Source organism: Scomber scombrus, chromosome 11, assembly GCF_963691925.1.
Source record: "Scomber scombrus chromosome 11, fScoSco1.1, whole genome shotgun sequence".
Taxonomy (NCBI): Eukaryota; Metazoa; Chordata; class Actinopteri; order Scombriformes; family Scombridae; genus Scomber; species Scomber scombrus.
The window spans coordinates 8061378-8086047 of NC_084980.1; the positions used below are offsets into that span (position 1 = coordinate 8061378).

Consider the following 24670-nt stretch of genomic DNA (forward strand, 5'->3'; position numbering starts at 1 on the left):
GTAAACATACACTAGATTTAGTAGATGTGTCAATTGTGATGCAAACACAGTGGTGTAGTAGCAGTGGAAGATAATGTTGATCAATTGGCCACTTGGTCGAGACTAAAATATCCGAACAACTGATAGATTGCCATGATAGTTTGTACAGATATTCACGACTTCCAGGGAAAGGATCATAATCACTTAAGTGACCCCCTGACCTTTCCTCTTGCACCACAAGGCTCATATTCTTGGATTCGGGTGAAATAGTCTTGACAAATGTTGGATGGATTGCCATGAAATTGGTCCAGAGGTATTCAGGCTGAATCTGATCTTTTATCTAGCACCACCATCAGGCCAAAATGTTATTTGTCCTATACTTATGATTAAAGGCCTGCAAAACTAATGAAATTCTATGCCGATAACCTTAGCTGACTTTGTGTTTAGCCCTGATTAGCATGACAGCTTATTACACTAAGGGCCTGATTTACTAAAGGGTTGCGTGTGTAAAAACGTGTGCAGACTTGACATCACCCACAAAAAATGTGCAAGCTGATCTACTGTACTAACGCAGCGCACTGAGGTTTGCGTCTTTCAACTGTGCAAGATAGTACGCGCTGTCCATTTAGTACGTTTGCCATAATGAATATGTAATATGGGGCGTTTCAACCCCAGTGTGCAAAATACAGGGAGGAGAAAATGCAAATATGTTATTTAGCACGCACATTATGATTTACCAAACATGAAGGTATTTTTTCTGACGCTAACTGCGTCTATAAATAATACCTTTGAAGGGCAGGTATTAACCGGCTGCGCACTGCGCACAGATGACTCTCTTGTCACTGTGGAGAGGAGGAGACAGAGGCACAATGACAGAATACGCACAGGACTGTGTGTTAATAATTTTGGAGTGGAATATTTTTGGTTTTACTAACAGCATTGACTTCGTCACAAATACTCTCCCATATGTCGGTTTTTCTGGTAATATTTGTTTTTTTTATAACTCAATATATTTGTTAACCTCTTCCACTAGAACCTGATCACATTTCATTTTGCACTTGCAGCGTTCTACTCGTCCAAACTCTCCATAAAGACACGCAAAACCCTCATTTTGGGTCTCCACCCTGTTGCACCTGTTTTCATTTACACAGTTATTCTTAGTAGATCACCCGCAAAACGCACGCAAACGAGACGCGCAATCTATTGCACCGTGCAGGCAATTTAGTACCCACTTTTTGGGATCTTAGTAAATCAGGCCCTAAGATGGCTAACACAGTGAACATTACCTGCAAAACATCAACATGTTAACATTGTCAATGTGAATATGTTAGCATGTCGACGTTAGCAGTTAGCGTAAAACACCATGGTGGCTAAGCAGAGAGCCACTAGCGCAGCTGTCAACTTGTTGGATATAAACTAAAGCTAAATGGTACCATTCATGGTCTCTCTTTGTTTAATTATGTCAAACATGTTTTGACAACTTTAGTCTCAGTTATGAGCTATGGTAACATTTTATTCACCAACAGTGCTAAGATCTGGGATGAAGCGGGTAAAAAGAGAAAACGGATGCAAACCTCATAATGGCTGTTCAGTCTGTCTGTTTCAAGCATCCATTAGATCTTTACACTGTATTTTGACCTGCTGTATTAGTTGTGTGCAGTTTTTGGCCATGCTTGAAATGTGGCTTAAGGTACGGCGATGTTGGCCCATCTGGAGCGTGTCTTTGTTCCCACAGCTCTATGTTCCCACAGCCCTATGTTCCCACAGCATCTATGTTCCCACAACTGTATGTTCCCACAGCCCTATGTTCCCACGTTTCTAAGAAATTATTTAAATTTAGGCCCTATGTTACCACAGCCCTATGTTCCCAAATTTCTAAGAGATTATTAAAATGTAGGCCCTATGTTCCCACAGCTCTATGTTCCCAAATTTCTAAGAGATTATTAAAATGTAGACCCTATTATAACCACAGCCACAGACATATGGGGTGTCCTGGTACCTCTGTAAGGCTACAAGTGAAAGTCCCTCATGAGCAATAATTTAAAAATTAAGCACTGTGGCGGGCACAACGCTGTCCTGATTGGGCCTTCTTTTTGCGCTCGCAACATCAGGTAGACCAGGCTCCCCTTTGGGTTGACCAATCCATCTGATACGGCACGGCGCATGGGCTTTGAGCGAGGGACTTATGGAGCCGAATTTTCAAATTTCACAAATTTAAAACATTTAAATGTTGAAGTTCTATCCAATCTGCTGATGCCCGACTATCATACAGAGACTGGGGTTTGTTTTCCACTTGGGCCGTAAAGATTCACGTGCTGTAGACCCGGACGAGTGTGGGGAACATTTTGGGGGGTGAATGTTATAGATTCAGTTGTAAAATATAACCCTAACCCTAACCCTGTGGGAACATATGGCCTAATTTTGAAAAAAAAGTTAGAAATGCGGGAACATTGGGCTGTGGGAACATAGAGCTGTGGAAACATAGGGCCTAATTTTGAAAGGAAAGTTAGAAATGTGGGAACATCGGGCTGTGGGAACATAGAGCTGTGGGAACAGTCCAGAGTGTAATGATCAAAAATGGGGACCGCAGTCAACTTCAGCACGTCAGAACTATCACTGCGAGAATAATGCCATACTGATGTAAGATAAGAAACTGAAGCTTTCTTTAACTCTACACTAATTCTGTGTCATCTTTGAGTGCAGCAAAGCATGACAGTATAGTTGGAAGACGACGTCCAAGCTAACATGTCTGCAAGTATCTGCTTGCAGAGGTGCCCTTCAGCAAAACACCAAAACTTTACCATCTCCAGGGCTGATGTGCTGCAGATGAGCTTGACCTTTGACCTCCCCATTGAAGGAAGAAAGAAAGAAAAGCATTCTTCTTTCAGGGGTCAGGGGTGTATCACCAGGCATCTAAGAAATCTTTTCAGTGAAATGGTGGAGGTGCAGAAATATGCCATACATGGACATCCAAATGTTAAATTCTCATCCTTCGTGTGGCTCAACAGATGTTTTATATTAAAACTTCAGACTACAGCAGAATTTCAGTGGAACTGCTTCAGTTTGAATCCCTGTTTTGATATTCACTGTGTGCATTTGTGTGTGTGTGTGTGTGTGTGTGTGTGTGTGTGTGTGTGTGTGTGTGTGTGTGTGTGTGTGAGTGTGTGTGTGCATACATGTACATAGGCGTGGCCACTTGTATTGTAATGCATGTTTCTGTGCATCATTTACAGTATGTGTGCATGTATATCGATGTGATTTGTCTGTGTGTTTGTATGTGTGGGACAGTTCTGTAGAAATTTGTCTTGGCTCCTCTGAAGGTTTTCTGAAACTCAATTTCCTCCTCCCTGTGGCAAGCTGTGGCGAGGCTTTTGGATTGGACCTTTTCTCTATTGTCTTACTCCCAGACCTCAGCACAACCCTTTTCTACTGAAATTCACTGGTAGTGACATAAGTTTCCCATAAGTTTGGACTCGACCATACGTGTGCGTGATGTGTGCACGACCATGTGTTTGTGTTCATGATGCACTGAGGTAACGACTCCCAGCTGCCTTGTCTGAACAGAAAGCACATCTGGATAAAAGCAGGGGAAAAAGATTCCAAAAGGAAGCAATGGAAAGGAGGAGTAAATGTCTTATCATAAGTTGAGTGCAATATCCTGTTTATTTGTTTTTAAATATAGCTTTTCGGCTGCAGGAGTTGACCTGGAAAACATCTGGAAGAACTGCTCACTCCCAACATTACACAGACAGTCATAGAGATTAGGATAGCTCCCTTCAAATAAATAAACTCTGTGTATTTGTGCATGTTGCAGATAACATGAACATGTTGTTTGACCTCGTGTGGATCTGTGCATCTGCGTTTGCATTTGTGTGCATATGCTTGATCTGATTTTATGTTTCCTCTTTAGCCTTGTTGGTGTAAGTTTGCATATGAAGTGAATTGAGTTGTTCTTCATGTGTTTTCTGCAGAACAGTTAGAAAAAAGTTGCAGCGATGTTGGCAAAGTTGAGCTGTTTACAATTCTGGAACTGATTATGCAGAAATCCCCCCAGACTCAAGCACTCTTTTTGTCGATGTGAAAGAAAAAAGAAGGAGGAAAAGAAAGACTAGTGTGTGTGTGTGAGAGAGTGAGAGAGAGAGAAAAAAAGAGAGAGAAAGACAGAAAGAACGAATCAGAGAGAGTGAGGCAGAGGCTGGTTTACTCTTATTTGGGAGGGAGGTAATTCCTATTCCATGAGTCACAGTTTTAAGAGAGACCAGAACCCCCCCACCCGCTTCCATCCCCTGCACCTCCACATCTCTCCATCTTGTGCACTCACACACACATTGCTCCACTCCTCTCTTCTTCTCTTTTTAAGGAAAAAGCCTTCGCTGGCCAAGATAGAGAGAAGAGCTTCACACAGTAATAACTCTGGTCAGCAGCTGGCCTTTTCCTCCTCCTCTTCTTTTTTCTCTCTCGTCCCCTCCTCTCTTTGGTTGCCTTGACAAAATGCTGACTGTTGTCTCATCTCCAACTACCTCTAGACTGATCAAACCCCCACTGCGCCCTCAGATAAAGTTTTTAAAAAGTGTGAGGGTTAAAAAATTTGTATAAGACTCACTTGTACAATAAATTTGTAAAAGGGGTTAGATTCTGGTTCCCAAGTTTAGTGGGAAAACTCAATGTGAAAGCTCCTTCTTGAATTCTTAAAAAGATGTGACCAAATTAGTGCCCTCCATTAATATTATGAAAAAGATCAGACTTACCCACCGTCCCTGACCTCTTAATCTCCCAACTGATTGCCTATATGGTAAGGACGTGGAAAAGTCTGTTCCTGACTTGGTCTCAGGTGTTCTAGGCTGGATAACACATTAGTGGCAGTGTTACTGGCAGCTCTGCAGGACACAGAAAATTCTTGCAAACTGGTGCAGCTGCTGCAACCAACGTGATTTTCAACAATGACATGAAATAAAATAGAATTTTCATGCACAGTGGATGTTTACTGACCGAGGAACCCTCTAAAAGAGATGACCTCCCACTGTGTCCACAAACACTTGACCATATACAAATGTCCAAACAAATGTACAACACACACACGCACACACTCCAGCTGAAGCACATGCATATAAACACGGTGAGTGGGCTTATGGACACGTTCTGTCAAATTGTTTATTCTGAATGTTTATACCTAGTGTAATTGCAACCAGACCACCATACATAGGAGAGGGGTGTTTGTGCATATGTGAGTTTTGGGCGAGGGGGGCAGGGGGGGGGCTCCTTACCCTGTTTTATTTCATTCTGACTCACCACATGTATGAGATTAGCTGTGAAAACCTCCCAAATGCTCTAACTCAGGGACATGAAAGGCCCCTGTGTCCCCGGGGTTGGACCATATGTTCTGCTGAGGGCCACATCCATGAAGTTTTCATATCTCCTGATGCTAAACGGACATTACAATCTGTTTGTGGAGTTTAATGCGTCTTTGAAGGGAAAATCTGTTCAAAACTCCAACTGCACTTTGGCATCCTCTTTTACTGATGCATAGCAGTAGGATACAATAGGCCACGGGTGCGCGCGCGCGAAGACACGGGATCGTGCGGAGCCACGGCGCCTCCAAGTGGTCACCAGTGGGCACTGGACTGCGCCGTGCGCGTACAGGAGGAGGGATCAGAGCTTGTAGCTGGGGCTGGATCGCGACAGGAGAGCGAACGGACGGCTCTTCTGCGGAAAGTAAACGCGCTTCCAGGGCTGTATTTCCCATTTTCTCCTCCCTTGTCCCCCTTTTTCTTTCTCGGCTTTCCCTCTTGCTGAGATGAGGAAATAATCAACAGAGTATCAACTGCTCACGAAGTTCTGAAGTTGGAAAGAGTGCGGGTAAGCAGCTTTTACGCACACCAATGTGCCAATCTCTTTCTCCCTTTTCCCTGTTTGTCTCTGTGTATCTGTGTCTGTCTTGCTCTGTGTCTTTACGTGTCTTAATATTTAACACTAGTGAACATGAATTATGGTGCTTTGTCAGTCAAAATCAAACTTGCTTTGCACAACCAAACTTTGGATACGCGCCTCCTTTGAAATACATAAAATACTTGCCAAGAAAAAAATCTCAAGGGTTGGTATGTTTATCAGTAGTGTTGTTATCTCTGCATATTTCTTTACTTGACATTTACCTGCACAGTGATTAAAAGCTGTGAAGACTCCCACTCGCTCTCTTGGCCTGGGCAGTAGGAGAGGAGTGGGAGCATCTGCAGGAGTGACTCCTTCGCTGACTACAGCTGTCTGTCCGCTAGAGGGAGCCACGGCAAAGCCAGTGGCTGATGGTCAGTTTCAGTTGGTTGGTGGGAACATTTAAATTGAGACTTTTATGCAAGCAAAATATGAGAAGAATAATGGCGTTTTTTTCCTGAGTAATATCATTTTTAAAAGTTTCCAATTTGAATAAAACAATTTGTAATTGTCTTAATCAGACCTTTAAGACAACTTGCTCCACTGGTGAGGAGGCATTTAATGATAGAAAGAATATTTATTTTATTATTCAGTATACTGCAAGGGGAATTGGTTGGCACATGTTGAAGTGCAGGACTGAGTTGAAATCTGTGAAGCTGATGTAGAGTGATGGATAGTCACTAAACCAGTCGCATGTGACGGCAGTCAGCTGCCCTCTGAAGGCCCTCTCTTTACTGACAGCCACTAGAGCTGAATTATCAATGGCAGGCAAAGTGGAAAGCTGTGTATTTGTGTTTGTGGTCATTTGGTTAATTCAAAATGTGTTTTGGAATATGTCCCTACAGCTAAAATGTTAAGGCTATTAATGTGGGTCCTGTAGCCTACTGCACGTCTTATCAAAAGTTATATGATACATAATCCTATATAAATGTGTGTTTAACAGTTATAACAGGGGGTCAATGCAAGGGTAAATCCTGCCAATGACAGCCTTTTTTGAGGGAATGGAAAGCCAATGGAGGGCAGCAAACAGTGGCCTTGTGAAATCATGGCAGTGATGCTGTCTATAATCAATCAGATGACTGCTCTCTGCTGCCCAAACACAACAAGACTCTGCTCAATTTTATGTCTTCACCTTTTATATGTTTAGAAAGGATGAGGTGCTGTGTTTAGATAAGATCATTAGTTCCAAAGCTTAGTGAATCTGGTTGTACTGAGTTACGCCTGTAGTTTGGCTGCATGAGGCTTCATTATTTGACACAATATTTTTATTATTTCTATTTTATTATTTTTTTATTATGTCTACATTACTCGCCCGCAATGGTGCAAATGTTAGCCTATGAGTCACTTCTAGCTCCTGCTGCTCTCATTCTCATCACTGAACCCAAAAAAGGAGAGCCATGTTCAACCCATGTGATGCATTCAAACCCATTACATAACCCTGCGGCCGACATTTTGTTCCCCTGGCAACACTCCGTTGACTGTTGTTCATATTAAACTGATACCAGGGGCAGAATCTAGATTGAGAAATTAGTTGAATTACTTTGGGAATCATGTTGGCAAGTCAACACTTCATGAAAAAAAAAACTTCTGGTATGTGGAAGGATAAGGACAATCTTTACATTAGGCCACACTAGACAAGCTATTACAGTGCTGGTTATTTAAAATGTCTTTCCATTTCCTTGACTCTGTGTCTTTCCTTTTTATCTTTTGTTTATCTTTTTGTTTTGTGTCTCTTTGTGTCAGACAGGAGAAAAGGAAGATGCTGGGGTTAGAGGTCATCACGCTGTGTCTTCTTTTTGGAGCCCTGACTCATGGCCAGACACCAGAATGCGGCAGTGAGTGACCGTGAATGCTGAACATCCACAGTAACACGTCATGTTTTAAATCTTTACACAGCTTCAGTGACGGTGACATGGAACATTTCGTCTTCCTGACATGAATGTGTTGCAGTCTTCCATGGAAGTTTTACATGTGGATCTTTGTGTTTCCTGCAGAGAAAAACGATTGTCCCATAGATGTGTACTTCACCATAGACACATCTGAGACCATCGCCCTGCAGGAGCCGCCTCCTGGAGCGCTAGTGGAGAGCATCAAGGTTCCCTGTTAATCAGCAACTTTATTTTCGAAACCTCAACACTAAATAGCACCATTCTGTCACATCATCTTTTCTGAGTTTAGCAGTCACGTCTTGTAATGTGTTGTGTGTTGTTTTTGTTTTAGAACTTCACTGTGCGGTTTGCAGAGGCTTTAAAAGATGAGGTATTCAGAGATAATGTGCATATCACCTGGAATATCGGTGGACTGCACTTTTCCCAGACACAGCAGGTGTTTAGCAGACTCGCATCAAAGAGCGAGTTCATCTCTGTAAGTCTCACACACACACACACACACACACACACACACACACACACACACACAAACACACACACACACAAACACACAATGCATATATGTGACATAAACCTTCAAGTGAACGCTTAATATAGATCACACAGATTTCTTATAAGGGGTTAAGTGTATGTTAACATAACTTTCACCACATGATGGCATTGTTTTAACTGTATTGCTAAGAAATCAACTGTGCCGCATCTTGAATGATGGGGAATTCCTGTCAGTGAACCTATCCTGTCAACAGTTTTCTATGGAAAAAAAACCTGCACATTTGTTGAAAGCATTGTCAAGCCTTTCCCTTCGGCTTCCCCAATAATTTCTGACTTATCACAACCAGGGTCAGATAAATGTGCTCCGGGGACCTGGGGCAAAAATCAGCTGTTGGCCCCCAAAAACCCCTCAATGCTACCACCACATGTTTTACAAGTTTTAGTTACAAGGTCAGGTATTTGCAAATGTATAAAAAATATGTACCATGCAAGTATACTATGGTTTTTAAACCAGTCAAAGATGTAAAGAACGTGTTTGTAACAACGTGTTTGATTCCATATAGGGACTTTTATTGCAATGGTCTTCTGAAATTTTAAAAACAACAAATCACAGATTATGGAGGTTATGTGCTGCACAGCAATGGAATCTGCAACTTCCTGGGATTGTTGATGGCAGCCAATAATGCAGCATGTATCCCCCTCTAAAATGGCAAATTGACATTTTACACTTTGCACACATTAAATAAATGAGATATGAAATCATTAGTGAAGTTTTAAGGTGCTAGCAGGGGGAAGTTACCTTTTGCAGAGCTAGGCAGACATGAGAATGACTAATTATCTGAGCAGTTACCTGTTTTGCTTATTTGGTAATCTAGCCTTGAGCAACAAGTCACACTTGTCACTGTTTCCAGGGTGTCACCAATATCCGTTACCTGGGTAAGGGCACCTACATTGACTGCGCCCTCACCAACATGACCCAAGAAATGCTGCGCCAACCCGTAAACCACGATGCCATCCGATTTGCGGTGGTCATCACCGACGGCCACGTTACTGGAAACCCGTGTGGGGGTATCAAAGTGTCAGCAGAAAAGGCACGCGACGAGAACATCAGCATTTTTGCTGTGGCAGCATCCAGGAGCTTTGATAAGACGGGTATGAACGAGATCGCCAACACTCCGGAAACAGTCTTCAGGCGGAACTTCATGGCTGTGGATCTGAGCCAGGGCAAAGCTGTCATACAGCAGGATACCATTGACCGTATCATCAAGACCATGGTAATGCACAGACACACAGACGGAGACACACAGAGAAACACGTTTTTGATTCCTTTCCTTACACTTTGTTTCTTTTTTCTTCACAGAAACATTTGGCATATAACAAGGTAAGATGGAAGACCCATGTAATGATCAGAGGTTTTATAGACTGTCATCACTCACTTCTCTTCTCTTTTTTCTTTCTTTTTGAAATGTTCTTTTTGTTGACAGATTCAAAGTTCACAGATGGTCACATATACACCAAACATTTTGTCATTTTCCCTTTAAAAAAATAAATTGAATTAAATATCCAATGAACATTAAAGATACCCATAAATGTAATTAATTAATTTAAATTAAATAAAGAAAAAGTGACTATATTCTGTAATAATATTCTCAGTTCTCTCTCCTTTTTTAAAATCCATATACCTACATCTACATACCTATGTGTATATATCTACACATATATTATATGCATTAAATTAACAGTCCATGATATATTTCTGTTCCAGTATTATGAAAAATCATCCAAATTGTTTCATCCGTACTGCTTGTTTTCCACTGTTGCTTGTTAATCCCTTCCCATTTGTCACTGATAACATAACATTAGCCTGTATCTCCCACTTCTCTTTTATATATAGTGTATCATTTCCTTTTCAACTTTCCACTCCTGTACATCATTTTGAAATTAACTTTCTTTTCATTTCTTATACCACAGTGTCACAGTGTAAAATGTGTGGAGACACCAGGGCCTCCCGGTCCAAAAGGCCACAGAGGACAAAAAGTGAGCTTCACACACACACAAACACACACACACACACACACACACACACACACACACACACACACACACTTTGAATTTGTACACTATTGTCACTTTCCTCCTCACGCATGTTTTCCTCACTGACTGCAGGGAGCTAAAGGAGACAATGGCGATCCAGGTCTGAAAGGAGAAAGAGGTCGCCAAGGAGACCCCGGTATTGAGGGTCCCATCGGTCAGCCTGGTGTCAAAGTAAGACGCCAAACTTCCACCTACCCATCATTCATTGCAGTGCAACAAATATTAATTTTGTTTGTAACAATATTATAATAAATGATTTCCATTTTCCCCCTCTGTAGGGAGAAGCAGGTCTTAGAGGTGATAAGGTGAGGTATCCACTTTTTGCATCTATGAATGACTTGATTCTGTTAAGATGGTAACATTTTGAATACTTATTATTTATGATGAATGGAAGTCTGGTGTGAATATGTTAATGGATAAACAGTGATTAATCACACTTGGGCTGACTATTAATCTTCTTTCTACTCACAGGGAGAGATTGGAACTCAAGGAAAAAAGGTAAGTCTTCCTTTATTCATGATGATGAATAATCAAACCCAAGCTCTCGAACATTGCTCACTCTTGAATGTGATTGGTCATTTTCCTAATTGCTTCTTCTCTTTGTCATCAGGGTGTGGCCGGTATGGGAGGACGCAACGGGACAGATGGACAGAAGGTAGGAAACATATGAAACAGATATTTGAGGACCAAGTTTAGTTTTTTAATTGAGGTAACAAAACACCATCACATTACATTTTTGTTTCTTTGCCTTCTTCCTCACAGGGTAAAATTGGAAGGATCGGCGCTCCTGGCTGCAAAGGAGACCCAGGCGACAGAGTATGACATTGAACTCATATTAACATTATAAGAGCATCCATATTTAAGTGTGTTATGGCCTTTTTAAAATGTCTTTCATATGCTTTCCAGGGTCCCGATGGTCACCCTGGCGACGTTGGTGAACGTGGTCTCCCTGGAAATGATGGCGACAAGGTATACAGTCAGTCTCTGCTTTCACAATCCATCATCCATCCAAACTGTGGTTAAACTCTCTGTTTGCCTGTAGGGAGATCCTGGCCGCTCTGGAAGAGCTGGTCCTCCTGGCCCATCTGGAGATTCTGGACTAAAGGTAAATATAATAAGGAATATTTCACATTTTTCATCGTGCTGATCCAAATAACAAATACTCGGGGATAGCTGCTCTTTGCTGGGGCACAGTTGTAGGTGTAGTAGGTAAAAGGCTAACCTCTGGTGCTTCTTCCACAGGGAGAGAGGGGAAGTCCTGGATCACCTGGCATCCCTGGAGAGAAAGGAAACCCAGTAAGACTCATCATCAAAGGCAGACATAAACTCGCTCATTCACATGCATCAAGTGCTTTACCTGTGTGTTGTGTTTTTTAGGGGACTTCAGGAAAACCAGGAACAAAAGGAGAGCCAGTAAGAACATTGGATTCACCCATAACTCAATCTTCTGTCTTTCTCTGTTTTTAGGGTTTTCTAATGATTCTTATGTTTTAGGGGAGAAGAGGAGACTACGGCCCCAAGGGTAGTCAAGGGTCAGATGGAGGAAAGGGTGAAAAGGTCTGACTTCATGTACTCAACCAAGAATTTCTGTATTATGAACTCCTTTCCTAGGCCCATATCAAGCATGTTTCATTTTAACATATAATTCCATCACTATGGGTCTCATTAATCGATTACACTGTATGTTTTAGGGTGAAATGGGACCAGAGGGTACAAGAGGACTTCCAGGTGAATCAGGAAACAAAGGAACAAAGGTGAAGAGAGCTGTAATAATAAATATGTTCCTATGAATATACACTGTATACCCTTTAATCTACTTTGATCCACCATGCCTGTCTTCAACTTTCTCTACTCTGAAAAGGGAGACAACGGTCTGCCAGGCCCCAGAGGACCAGCAGGGACAGCAGGAGAGCCTGGGAAAAATGTAGGTCAAATGCCACATTTCAAAAATTGCCCCAAACATTAATTAGCTCATTGTAAAAATAATTAAATAAAAACTGTTTGTATTGTAGGGTACCAGAGGTGACCCCGGTGATTCTGGACCAAGAGGAGAGCCTGGACTAGCTGGACCAAAGGTGAGTATCTAGGTGTTAGCATCTGTCTTCTTCTGTTCATGGGTCTCTAGCTTGTGTGGTGCTCCAAATCTTTGTCTTGACTGCTTCTTTTGTCTCTATTCAGGGAGACACTGGAAGACCTGGCTTCAGCTACCCAGGACCAAGAGGACCATCGGTAATGTGCATATGCATTCATTCTCCTTACATTAGCTAGCTGGCACTTAGCTGACAAAATCTTCCTCCACTATTGTGTAGGGTGAAAGAGGAATAAAGGGCAATCGCGGACCTCGCGGCAGCAGAGGGGAATGTGGTCAAAAGGGTGATCCTGGAAATAAAGGACCTTCCGGAGGGCCAGTGAGTAACTCTTTGTAGTTGGATGCACACTGTCACTGAATCAAATAAAGTGTTTGTATAGTGAAGTTACACGCTACTAATTACTCTTCTTACACCAGGGTGAGCCAGGGCCTCAGGGTGAACCTGGACTTCGAGGAACCAGAGGAGAGCTCGGGCGTGACGTAAGTATAGAAAAACTCAAGTTATTCCACACAGGAACTTTCCTTGTTACTGACATAGTGCAGATGAAGCAGACTTCAAAAACTCAGTTGTAGCCAGGTAGGACAAGCTAACCAAAGCTGGCAGGACATAAACTGGGAGGTTATAAACTTATGTTGTCTCTTCCTCTATAGGGAGATCCTGGCCCAGAGGGAGATCCTGGTCTCACTGTAAGAACAATTTATCCAACCATTTATTTTATTACATCAACTGAAAAAAAATCAGAGGATGTAATATTATTATGTTGTTTGTTTTTTCCCACAGGAATGTGATGTCATGAACTACATCAGGGAAACGTGTGGCTGCTGTGGTGAGTTACTGTTGTGTTGCCATCGATGATCCAAACATGCTCCGATAGGCTGTCAGATCCTCACAATCTGGTCTTTTGTCTGCAGACTGTGAGAAGCGGTGTGGAGCCCTGGACATTGTGTTTGTGATTGACAGCTCAGAGTCTGTGGGTCTGACCAACTTCACACTGGAGAAGAACTTTGTCATCAACACCATCAACAGACTGGGATCCATGGCCAAAGACCCCCACTCAGAGACAGGTATACAAGCATTTGTTCATGGACATGCACATGCTTCTCACATGACTTCCGATTTAGTCTGAGCAATAAATAAAGTCACATAATGGTTTTTAATATAAGCATGTTTGGTTTCCAGGCACAAGGGTTGGAGTTGTTCAGTACAGTCACAATGGAACCTTCCAAGCCATCAAGCTTGACGACCCCAAGATTGATTCACTGTCTGCTTTCAAGGTCTCACACACATAAACAGACGCACATGTACAAACTGCTTTGAGGTTTTCTTTAGGCTGTAGCACAGAATAATCTTTTGTCTCTTGTGTCCAGATGTTTCTTAATCAATCAAAGCTGATGCACTGTTAGACTGTGCGAGTGCTCTGTCTGTCTGCAAACATGAGTCTGATGGGGGTCATCACTGTTACATTTACATACATGGCCCCTAACTGTAATTGTTGTGATAATCTATACTTACTATATTACTGTCCATAAATCCCAAGAAAAGATCAAAAGCAAATATATATTGACATAAAGTATTGCCTATGTAGCCAAAGCCTGATGCAACTTATTTCTCTCCACAATCATGTCTGCAATCTTATTTTACACAACCACCTCAAGTGTTCAAAATAGCCACTGCGTGACTTAAGTTACATAAACTATAAACCCCATCACGTATTGCAGCACATACAGATAACTCCTATGCTGTCTTCTCCATTATTCAGGAAGCAGTGAAGAACTTGGAGTGGATCGCTGGAGGAACGTTTACTCCATCCGCTCTGAAGTTCGCATATGACAATCTGATTAGGGACAGCCGCAGAGCCAAAGCCAACGTCACTGTAGTGGTCATCACGGATGGACGTTTTGACCCCAGAGATGATGACACGCTGCTAAAATACCTCTGCAGGTGCCTGACACTGGAACTGCTCAGATATTTAGAATGAGCATTTGTGTACAAAATTCACTCATTGTTTATTTGTGTTTTGTGTGCACCTATGTGTGTGAGCAGACGTGACGGTATTGAAGTGAATGCCATCGGTATTGGAGACATGTTCGACCAGGTTGAGGAGAATGAGAGCCTAAAGAGTATTGCCTGCGATAAAAAGGAAAGGGTGCAGGGCATGAAGCGCTTTGCAGACCTCGTGGCTGAGGAGTTCATTGACAAGATTGAGACCGTGCTCTGCCCAGGTAGATTCACACTCTGGAAACACACATTATATACAGTATGTTCAACATAGCAGCAAATGATAACCTGTTTTGGTCTTTGCCCCTGATGTCTGACATTCTCTATCTTTGCTTCAGATCCCATTATTGTATGCCCTGACCTTCCCTGTAAATCAGGTAAGCATTCAAAACCTTTTGGATCATAAAAGTTTAACTCTCCCTTTTTGTCCTCTTCCAAGTTTTTTTTTTAAGTTTCAGCATTTTAGGCCTGAGTAACCAGCATTATTAAGGCGTCAATATGCTTTAAAGAAAGTGCTTGTCGGATCATCGAACAATGTCTGAAAACCCCTCTCGTCACATCTTTCTTGGGCAGGTCCATTCCACAATTTTTGTAACTTTCCAAAACCCACAATCCAAAAAGCACTCCCTCTTAACGTAGCAACTGGCCAGGTGTGCAGTTATGGGAAAGTGGTATTTGAACTTCTCTCTCTAGGCTTAAAAAAAAAAAAAAAATTACATTTCACTTTTCATGTGCACAACCGCATGCAACACCAGGAGCAGAGACTGTCCAAAAGTGTGCGACATTGTTCCCAGTCCGTACGTTTCGTGTGACAAAACCTGGTACAAACTAGTTTGTTTGAAGCATACTGACGCCTTCAAGCTATGTCAAGGATTAGATGTGTTGTGTCTCGAGGTGAAGTCATTATGTCTGTTGTTAACACAGTTGTATAGTTACACCTCCTATACTATGGTGTGATTAACTCATGTGGCTGTAAAGCTTAGACATGAGACCAAACATGCCATTTAGTGCAACTCGGTGCACCTTTGGCATCTTAATTGGCTGTCTTGATGCGTCGTTTTTGTGGGACCCCGCCCACAATGTTATTCCGCCCACTTGTTGCAGGAGGGGGCATCACTTCATGGCAAGCCCCTCACCCCTGGAAGCCACTGGCTGAGGAAGGCAACCCCTCAATGGTCCCTACCTCTTTGGAGGGTGTGGCCAACTTGCTGAACGGCCTGAGTGAGCAGCCATATGGGGTTGGTGTGGCAACCATGGCGTACACAGCACAGAGAGCCAAACTCGCCCAGGGAGCGGACAGGCAGCAGTGGACCCATCTGTTCATCGACTCCTTCAAACATGTCTATGGAGAAATTATTGGGGACCCTGAGAAAGCCCTAGGACTTTGCTAATGCTAATATGCTAACCATGCTACCTCGCCATTAGAGTCTTTATGGATGCCAATATCTAATGAGCTTATTGCTGGACATAGAATAGATGTTATCAATATTGTGGGCATTTTTTACTCTGAGGGTGCAATATACACCTGGCCTGATGCAAAATAATTGCATGATAAGAAGCTGGTCCTGTCATAAACGTTTTGTATTGTTACTGTATGTGATGGACCAAAAGTCAAAACGAGGATTCACAATGCTCTCTCTACTCATTTCTGAAATAACATACACGGTGCTGTGTCTCAAAAAAATCTGCCTTTTTTGTAATATGATACATATCATTTCTTCCACCTTAGTGGAGGAATATTTTCCGATTACATGGAAAGCGACGTCATCCATTTGTTGAATGCAGACTCATCTGTAGAGCCATTTATGCTGCTCCTGTGTACAGTGGCTCTTTGATGCAGCCTCATTTCCACTGTGAATCACAGGCTTGCCGAATCACTCTGATGACTTTTTTATTATTTTGATCTTTTGCTATTTTGCACATATCCATGGTTACGGCCAGCTCTGCACACTGTATACTCTTTTTTTCCTGTGCTCTGTGAATGACTCATGTTGATGAAAAGGCCATTACATGTGGAAAATATCTGATTTTCTATATATATCACATTATTCTGTATATGAGTTAGAGGCTGGTGTATGTGAATGTTTGGTTAATTGAATTGACACTGAGAATGAAGGAACAATTATGTTATAGACATGTAATTTAAGAAAAGGGAACTTTATAGTGCCGGTTATGGCCTTGATTGGTGCATGATTTTTGCATGTGGCTTGGCTTGTAAAGTAGGATGAGTAGAGGAAAACCACTACAGAGCAGCTTTAACCAAATAAATGGTATTATATTAGCTCTGTGACTGCAACTTGCTGATGTGAATTGTTTTTTGTATGAAATTGAAATATATTCATGTTTTGATGTTGTCATCCCGAGAACTAAATAAAATGCTAGCGCAAACTAAAACAGTGCTTTTCTGATGAGGCCGCGACTGATCTGCAAAGGTTTAGATGAAATCGGATAGCTGGTATGCAACTGGCATGTATGGAAGCACATGCACAGCATGTTAAAGTATATGTTGTGCTGGCTTTGACCTCTGAGCATCTGTGTTCAAGCTGTAGCTCACTGAATATCATGACTGATCTAAGACTTAATATGTGTGTTTTAGAGCCTGCTGTGGCCAGTTGTGTTCAGCGGCCAGTGGATCTAGTCTTCCTATTGGATGGTTCTGAGAGGATGGGCCTGGAGAACCACCGTCGTGCCAAAGAGTTCATAGACAACGTGGCTCGCCGCCTCACACTGGCCAGCACCGAGAGAGATGACAGGAATGCCCGCATCGCTTTGCTGCAGTATGGCAGCCCACAAGAACAGAGAGTGGAATTCAAGCTCTCACACAATCTGACAGTGATCTCTGATTCACTGGCAGGAGTCACCTACATGGACTCCTCTTCTGCTCTGGGCAGTGCTATCATCCATGCTGTCAACAATCTGGTTTTCGAACCAGTTCCAAACCAGGTAAAAAAACACATACACACACACACACACACACACGTATGTGGTAGATTTGCATTTGTTTGAACAACCTGTACTGTTGGCTTTTAAAGGCGCAGGTTGACATTTTTGAAAATTGTCTTTCATTCCGTATGTAAGATGAGACAATGGCTATAGATTATATCGTCTTGGATTCTCTGCTGATTGCCAGGCAACCTCACTGCGATGACAAGACTCCAGGAAATCATAACTCCTTCAGAATATAACCTTCCTTAAAAACACAATGTATTATTTTTACACTTTTACATATTTTTCATAAAGATTAACAAACAAGATATAATGTCTTAATTAGTAAGCTTTAAAAGTGCTGTTCAGCAGTATTTTTTAACTTTTGGACAGAGCCTGGCTAGCTGTCATCCCCTGCATACAGTCTTTATGCTAAGCTAAGCTAATCACCTTTAATACACAGACATGAGTGTGGTGTCAATTTTCTCATCTATTGCTCCCAAAATGTGGACCTATTCCTTTAACATCACATGTGTGTTAATTGCAGAGAGAACCAAATCGCTTGGCTCGTCGCAAAGCTGAGCTGTCCTTTGTGTTCATCACTGATGGCATCACATCCATCGACCAGCTGGATGAGGGCGTGTCTGCCATGAGGCGAGCGGAGGGCGTTCCCACTGTGATCGCCATGGGAACTGACACAAATGAAGAAGTGCTGCGGAAGGTGTCGCTAGGGGACATGTCAGCTGTCTTTAGAGGAGATAACTACAACATGCTGAACAATCCCGCTTTCTTTGAGCGCTTTGTCCGCTGGATATGTTAGTGAGGAACTGTAACGCTCTACACCATAGATTTAGAATCCATAGAATGAAAGAAGGGCCAGCTATTTCATTGTACACGTAAAAACACAATTGTTCGTATTGTTACTGGATGTAAGGCACTAAGACAGCTGCATGCCCTGTTGTTATGGGTAAAGATTGATTTACAAAAAACAAAACTATCCATGTAGGGCCAGCAGACACACACAGGCATACAAGTTATTTGGTGTAACTTTGTTCTGTTTATTCTAACTCTATGGTCCGCGCTTCCAACCAAAGACACTCTTAAGTATTCCAGAAGAGGTGTAGGATTATTGAATGTGTACGAAAAAAATTGTAGGTTTTATTTTGTTTCTATTTTGTATTGATTTTCAGTTTGATGAAAAAGGTTTGTTCTTTCTTCACCAAGTCAGTATTACCATTAAAGGTGCTAAAATAGAAAGAAAAAAAAGAGGACGAAGCCATCTGACTGGTTTTGAAAACTTTTTTTTACATCATATATTATGTTGTAATTACAATAGTTTGTTCGGGGGACAAAAATAAATATACATCTCACACATAAATGCTCCACAATCAACCGCACAAGATCACACACACGCACACACATACAGACAACCACATACAATGTAGTCAGCACACACATATATTCACAAATAAACACGAAACACCCAAATCTGTAAACATTAAGTCCAAATAAAGCCTAATGTGGTGAACCCAATGCTGTCTTTTGTGTTTGTAATACAGTATGTGTGATATATATATGTGTGTGTGTGTGTGTGTGTGTGTGTGTGTGTGTGTGTGTGTGTGTGTGTGTGTGTGTGTGTGTGTGTGTGTGTGTGTGTGTGTAAACATAGCACAAAAAGTAAGGAAATTTTTGTTTGCTAGATTATTTCTTTTTTGTAACAATGCTTCTTGCCAATAAATCTACCTTTGGAAAGCCTGTTTATTTCCCTTTTAAATGGTGCCACATTTGTAAAGAACATGCATTTCTGGGATGAGCAGCAGAGCTGAGTATGTGGGTTGCGCCCATGAAAAATTTGGCAAATCTTTTCTGCCTTCTTTGGTGGAGGCAGTGTGATGGTAAGGGGCATCATCTCCCTCACTGGAAAAACGAGGCTTGTCATCATTGGAGGCAATCTCAATGCAGAGAGATATAGAGATGAGATTATGCAACCAGTGGCAATCCCATATCTCCACAGTCTGGTACCAAACTCTATCCTGAGATGACAACGCTTGCCCCCACAGAGCAGGGGTTATCAGTGACTACCTCTAGAATTTGGCAGTGGAGAGGATGAAATGGCCTGCCAGCAGTTCTGACCTCAACCCAATTGAACACTTGTGGGATTGGGCGTGCTTTTCGTGCCAGAGTGACCAACACAACCACGTTAGCTGACTTGTGACAAATGCTGATTGAAGAATGGGATGCCATCGCACAGCAGTGTGTGAGCAGGCAGGTGACCAGCATGAGGAGGAGCTGCCAGGCTTTTGTGGCTGTGTATGGTTCTTCCACACACTACAGAGGCTCCTGTTTGTTAAATGAATAAATTGTTAAATTGCCAATATGTCTGGTTTCTTCAGACTTCAGTCATCCAAATCCACCAAACAAGAGTCAATAGCAGAAGAAGCTGTTTGGCATGTATAGAGAGAGAGAGAGAGAGAGAGAGAGAGAGAGAGAGAGAGAGAGAGAGAGAGAGAGAGAGAGAGAGAGAGAGAGAGAGAGAGAGAGAGAGAGAGAGAGAGTAAATTGTAAATTTATTAAACAACGTGACTTCCTGTTTTTGTCTGCAGTTAGGTCCCTCTCAAAAATAGAGAAAAATAAAGTTTGAAAAAAAAAAATAGTTCATGACAATTATTTGTAACAGTAATGTAATGTAGAGAATGAGATTTAGAAATGTAGAGAAAAAGAACAAAAAAAATTGGGGGTATTATTTTACAGTAATTTTAACATATTTTTTCCTACTAACAAGTAGGAATTACTGTAAGGAAAAAAGCCAGGAAATTTGATGATATTCGGTTAATAAGATCAATACTCTCTAAGACATTTTAATTTTATTTATTATACTTCATTTTATTTTATTGTTCTGTGAAAATTGTGAAATCACTTTATGGTAAAAACCAAATAATAATCATTACATACATTCGCAATAATAAAACCGTGCAACAAATGCACAATTAATAAAAAACGAATATAATGATCTTTTACATCATAAAGAGACATCGATGCTTCGGTAAATGAGCTCATCCGATCAGGAGGTTTGACCACTCAAGGACACCGTAGCAGTAACGTGACTCCAGCAGGCAGAGAGAGGACTCACTACTCCAGCGGTAAGTGTCCAGCTGCGATCATAAACCAGCTTTGCACACTGTGTACTGATCATTTCTGTCAAATCAAGTCTTAGAATAAAAGCATCGCTAAAACATGTTGTCTTAAAATGAGTGTCCATTCGGGACCCTTTTTGTAACCTATTGTAGGCTGTAGCTATGTCAGTCTAACATGAGTGATTTCTGTAGTGTAGTTTGGTTATTTAGTAATGATATTGCAATGAGTTACTGGTTCCTTGGTAAATGGAAAAAGAAAAATGAAAACAAGGGAGTGAAAAACATCATATTGATTTTCTCCCTCAAAGTTCAAAGGTCTCTACATGACCTAACTTGAGGCTTTGCAAAGTTGCACAAAAACAGTGAAAGTATGTGCTGTGAGTTTCATATATGATCACTTTATTTGTATACTTTTTTTCATACAAGAAATGCAGTGCAACAACAGATATGTCATGCACCAAATGCATCATAGGATAAGAACATATAGCTTACACACACACACACACACACACACACACACACACACACATGCATACATGCATGTAGGCTCTCCTATTGTAAGAATAGTGTTACTTTTGGACCACGATGTGTGTTAAAGCCAGTCATGCACAACGATTTAATTGCATGTGGAATATTTTGTGTGTGTGTGTGTGTGTACTCCAGTGCTGCCAGAATGGAGGGGGAGCCCATATCTGCCCTGTTCACTCCTGCTATGGTGGTGGATGTTGACAAAGTAAAGAAAAATGCCAAGAAGATGATTGAACGCTGTGAGAAGCTGGGAGTCCAGGTTCGCCCTCACATGAAGACCCACAAAACCCTGTATGAACACACCAAACACACACATGCACACACACACACACACACACACACACACACACACACACACACACACACACACACACACACACACACACACACACACACACACACACACACACACACACATATATATATATATCAGATCATGGTCACTTTTAGGGACATTACATGAACTAACATTAATTTCCTGTAGACTTAACCTTAACCTTAATCACTGACCCAAAACTCCCCAATCAACTGGTCTTCATTGACTGATTGAGTCATTCCACACACACACACACACACACACACACACACACACACACACACACACACACACACACACACACACATATATATATATATCAGATCATGGTCACTTTTAGGGACATTACATGAACTAACATTAATTTCCTGGAGACTTAACCTTAACCTTAATCACTGACCCAAAACTCCCCAATCAACTGGTCTTCATTGACTGATTGAGTCATACCACACACACACAAACACACACACACACACACACACACACACACACACACACACACACACACACACACACACTACATTCATACAAGTCAATCATATGTAAGGGATACTGATGAGGTACGTGTGTTACCGTTCATGTGTAGGGAGTGTGCTGACATAATGACGGGTGGATCACGGAGATGCATCGTGGTTTCCACACTGGCAGAGGCCTGTTTCTATGCCGACCACGGATTTGATGACATCCTCTATGCTTATTGTCTTCCCTTTGATAAGGTCCTCTCAGTTCACACTGCAGCCCCCAATTGCTCACCACACGATAATTCTATCCATGTTTTGATTATGTAGTGCTGTACATCAAACGCAGATCGGACTAAGTTGTGTGTGTGTGTGTGTGTGTGTGTATAGGTGGAGCGTTGTGCAGCCCTGTCAGAGCGGCTGGATCTCTTTCAAGTTTTATTGGATCATCCTGATGCTTTGGAGCAGCTCAAAAAGAGACCGCTGAGAGACGGTCGGCTGTGGCACATCTGGATGAAACTCGACTGCGTCAACGGGAGAGGTAAACAGGCAGGGAAAGCAGGCTACCAGCTGTTGAGATAAAGCACCTGCTGATCGTGCGTGTGCCCTTTGTCGTAGCTGGCGTCTTGCACTCTGAACCTGAGGCGCTCAGGTTGGCACAGGCCATCGCTGAGACGGCAGGCGTGGAACTGACAGGAGTGTATGCCCACTGTGGGAACACCTATAACTGCAGAGGAGTGGAGCAAATACAAGCTGTCGCCCAGGAAACCACCAGCTTTACTCTGCAGTTCATGGAAAAGTAAGACGAAAGTGACTCCATTTATACATTTAGTTGTTTTACCATATTATCACATTATTAGGAGGTTACTCGCAGCAACAGATGATGGCAATTAAATTACTGTTTAATATTTCTGAAACTTAATATTGATAGAATCATTCAACATATGTGGGTTTGTTTTGCGGCAGATTGAAGGCTGTTGGCATCACCTGCAAGTCCAGCATTGGCTCCACTCCATCCTGCAGTCACCCAGTCAAAGACATGGCGCTGCTCAGTGAGGTGCATCCGGGAAACTACGTTTTCTACGGTGTGTGGGTGTAAATGTGTTTATACCAGTGTGCGTTTGTTAATGTGAGTGTCTGGTCCTAGATTCCTGCAGAGCTACGTAAAAGCAGTGATAATGGGTTTTTTTTAAATGTACTTTTTGGTTGCTTCTAGACGTGCAGCAGTCTGTGATTGGCTCATGCAGTCTGGAAGAGGTGGCTGTGCGGGTTTTGACAAGAGTCATTGGGCACTGTCCTCAAAGGAACCAGCTCCTGATTGACTGTGGGTGGAGTGGAATAAGGTATGACCTCCATCACTTCTCTATTTGCACAGGGGACTTTTCTACATATCAGTATAATCATAGTAATTCATATATACAGCATTCACAAGTAAGTAACATTAGGGTAAGAATTTGTGATGCCAATGAATTGGAGCAGATACATTCCCCGCTTTTTTAGTCACTATAGCTTTACTGACTGTTACACCTTTAAATGTTTTAATGTTATATTTAAACTTTTGACCTGTTGCTGCTCTCCTCTCTCAGTTTGGACGGAGGTGGAAAACTTCCCACTGGATATGCTGTGATCGAAGGACATCCGAACCTCAAGTAATGATGTGTGATCTTGTCTCATTTCTCAATATCAAACTTTAGGGTAACTGAGGTTCTGATGTGAGATGTTTTTCCTCCAGGTTGTTGTCCATGACACAGGAGCATGGGAGAGTGGAACCTGTCTCAGGACAGCTGGATTACAGCAAATACCCTCTGGGCTCAATGCTCACACTGATCCCATACCATGTTAGTACTGTTCAGTGTGGAGTTAAGCTTTTTAGTCGGTTTTATTGTGTCAATTTTCCCTTTATCTCTCTCTCTCTCTCTCTCTCTTTGTCTTTGTGTTGTTGTTCTGCAGTCGTGTGCAACAGCGGTGATGCATCCCGTGTATTATGTGCACTCTGAGGGCCGTCTGCTGGGGAAGTGGACACCAACACGTGGATGGTGAACAGCTGTTCAACTGATCACACCACCCTGTTAGGATAGCCAGATGATCACTAAAATAAAGACTGGAAAGACTTGAAGCTGTAGTTGATTTTGTTAGTGGATGACTATTCTCTGTTCATCTGGAGCAAATCATCAGTATCAGTAGTAGAGTATCAGAAGATAGATTTATTCCAAAACTACAGATTAAATAATACTTTTCTAGTACTAGTACTTTTCAAAATGAAATAGGCAAAGAAATGTTTAAAAAATAAAAACATTTAAGCTTTTGAATTTATAAATAAATGACATTTTAGGACTTTGTTGTTTCTTCATTATTTTATTAATGTCATCTTGCAGTATTTTGAAGTTTATCAGTATGTGAATATAAACAGGAGTCAATGTGCATGGATATGATACTAAAGGTAGTCTGTGCCAACTCGACAGTTAAACACAAGTGAATTATAATGCAGGTGTGTATGTGGTCAGTGCATCATACTTTGGAGTAGGACTGTCAAGTTGACTAAAAGCAGATTGCATACAAATGTTGAGCACATGCATGTCGCCTTTATATCTTGATTTTAACATATCTCTTTCAGAAATGTGCATTTAAAAAAAAAAATCATTTAGGGTTTTTTGTTTCATTTTTGATGGAAAGAAAAGAAGACAGGAGCTTTGCTCACAGTGAATAGCCTACTGTCTTCTGCTGACTAAACACAATTACTTACTTATTTACTTGTCAATTTCCATTTATTTTTTCTTCATCAATAATACATTTGCAGATATTTCATGCACATTTCTAAAATAGGTCTCATAATGAGGACAGG

General features: G+C 41.7%; 2 protein-coding genes across 3 annotated transcripts; both read left to right on the forward strand.

Moving 5' to 3' along the window:
- The first annotated feature begins 5669 nt into the window (after positions 1-5669).
- Positions 5670-18925, forward strand: col6a2 (collagen, type VI, alpha 2). Of its 2 annotated transcripts, XM_062428796.1 has the most exons (32): positions 5670-5835; positions 7648-7739; positions 7899-7999; positions 8125-8268; positions 9197-9559; positions 9646-9666; positions 10257-10322; positions 10452-10550; positions 10658-10684; positions 10851-10877; positions 10990-11034; positions 11142-11195; positions 11286-11348; positions 11422-11484; positions 11622-11675; positions 11757-11792; positions 11874-11936; positions 12071-12133; positions 12241-12303; positions 12392-12454; positions 12558-12608; positions 12689-12787; positions 12886-12948; positions 13120-13155; positions 13250-13295; positions 13381-13533; positions 13649-13743; positions 14229-14410; positions 14513-14691; positions 14806-14844; positions 17064-17410; positions 17940-18925. In XM_062428796.1, exons 2-32 carry the CDS (start codon positions 7664-7666, stop codon positions 18210-18212), a joined length of 3054 nt encoding a protein of 1017 aa, XP_062284780.1. In that variant the 5' UTR covers positions 5670-5835; positions 7648-7663; the 3' UTR covers positions 18213-18925. The 2 variants fall into 2 exon arrangements, with proteins under 2 accessions (XP_062284780.1, XP_062284781.1); XM_062428797.1 differs by lacking the exons at positions 17064-17410; positions 17940-18925 and adding an exon at positions 15572-16889.
- A 1539-nt stretch (positions 18926-20464) lies between these two features.
- On the forward strand, positions 20465-24162 carry zgc:162816 (uncharacterized protein LOC571260 homolog). Its single transcript, XM_062428755.1, has 10 exons — positions 20465-20532; positions 21190-21345; positions 21957-22086; positions 22219-22369; positions 22447-22627; positions 22795-22913; positions 23045-23171; positions 23415-23477; positions 23561-23666; positions 23779-24162. Exons 2-10 carry the CDS (start codon positions 21200-21202, stop codon positions 23866-23868), a joined length of 1113 nt encoding a protein of 370 aa, XP_062284739.1. The 5' UTR covers positions 20465-20532; positions 21190-21199; the 3' UTR covers positions 23869-24162.
- The last annotated feature ends 508 nt before the right edge of the window (positions 24163-24670 follow it).

Bases quoted from the DNA above. Each gene is read 5' to 3' on its own strand.
- col6a2 (XM_062428796.1), top strand. From the start codon at position 7,664: ATGCTGGGGTTAGAGGTCATCACGCTGTGTCTTCTTTTTGGAGCCCTG. The intron at 11,485-11,621 runs GTAAATATAATA...CTTCTTCCACAG, and splicing joins CTGGAGATTCTGGACTAAAG to GGAGAGAGGGGAAGTCCTGG. The intron at 12,788-12,885 runs GTGAGTAACTCT...TTCTTACACCAG, and splicing joins AAGGACCTTCCGGAGGGCCA to GGTGAGCCAGGGCCTCAGGG.
- zgc:162816 (XM_062428755.1), top strand. From the start codon at position 21,200: ATGGAGGGGGAGCCCATATCTGCCCTGTTCACTCCTGCTATGGTGGTG. The intron at 22,914-23,044 runs GTGTGTGGGTGT...GGTTGCTTCTAG, and splicing joins GGGAAACTACGTTTTCTACG to ACGTGCAGCAGTCTGTGATT. The intron at 23,667-23,778 runs GTTAGTACTGTT...GTTGTTCTGCAG, and splicing joins TCACACTGATCCCATACCAT to TCGTGTGCAACAGCGGTGAT.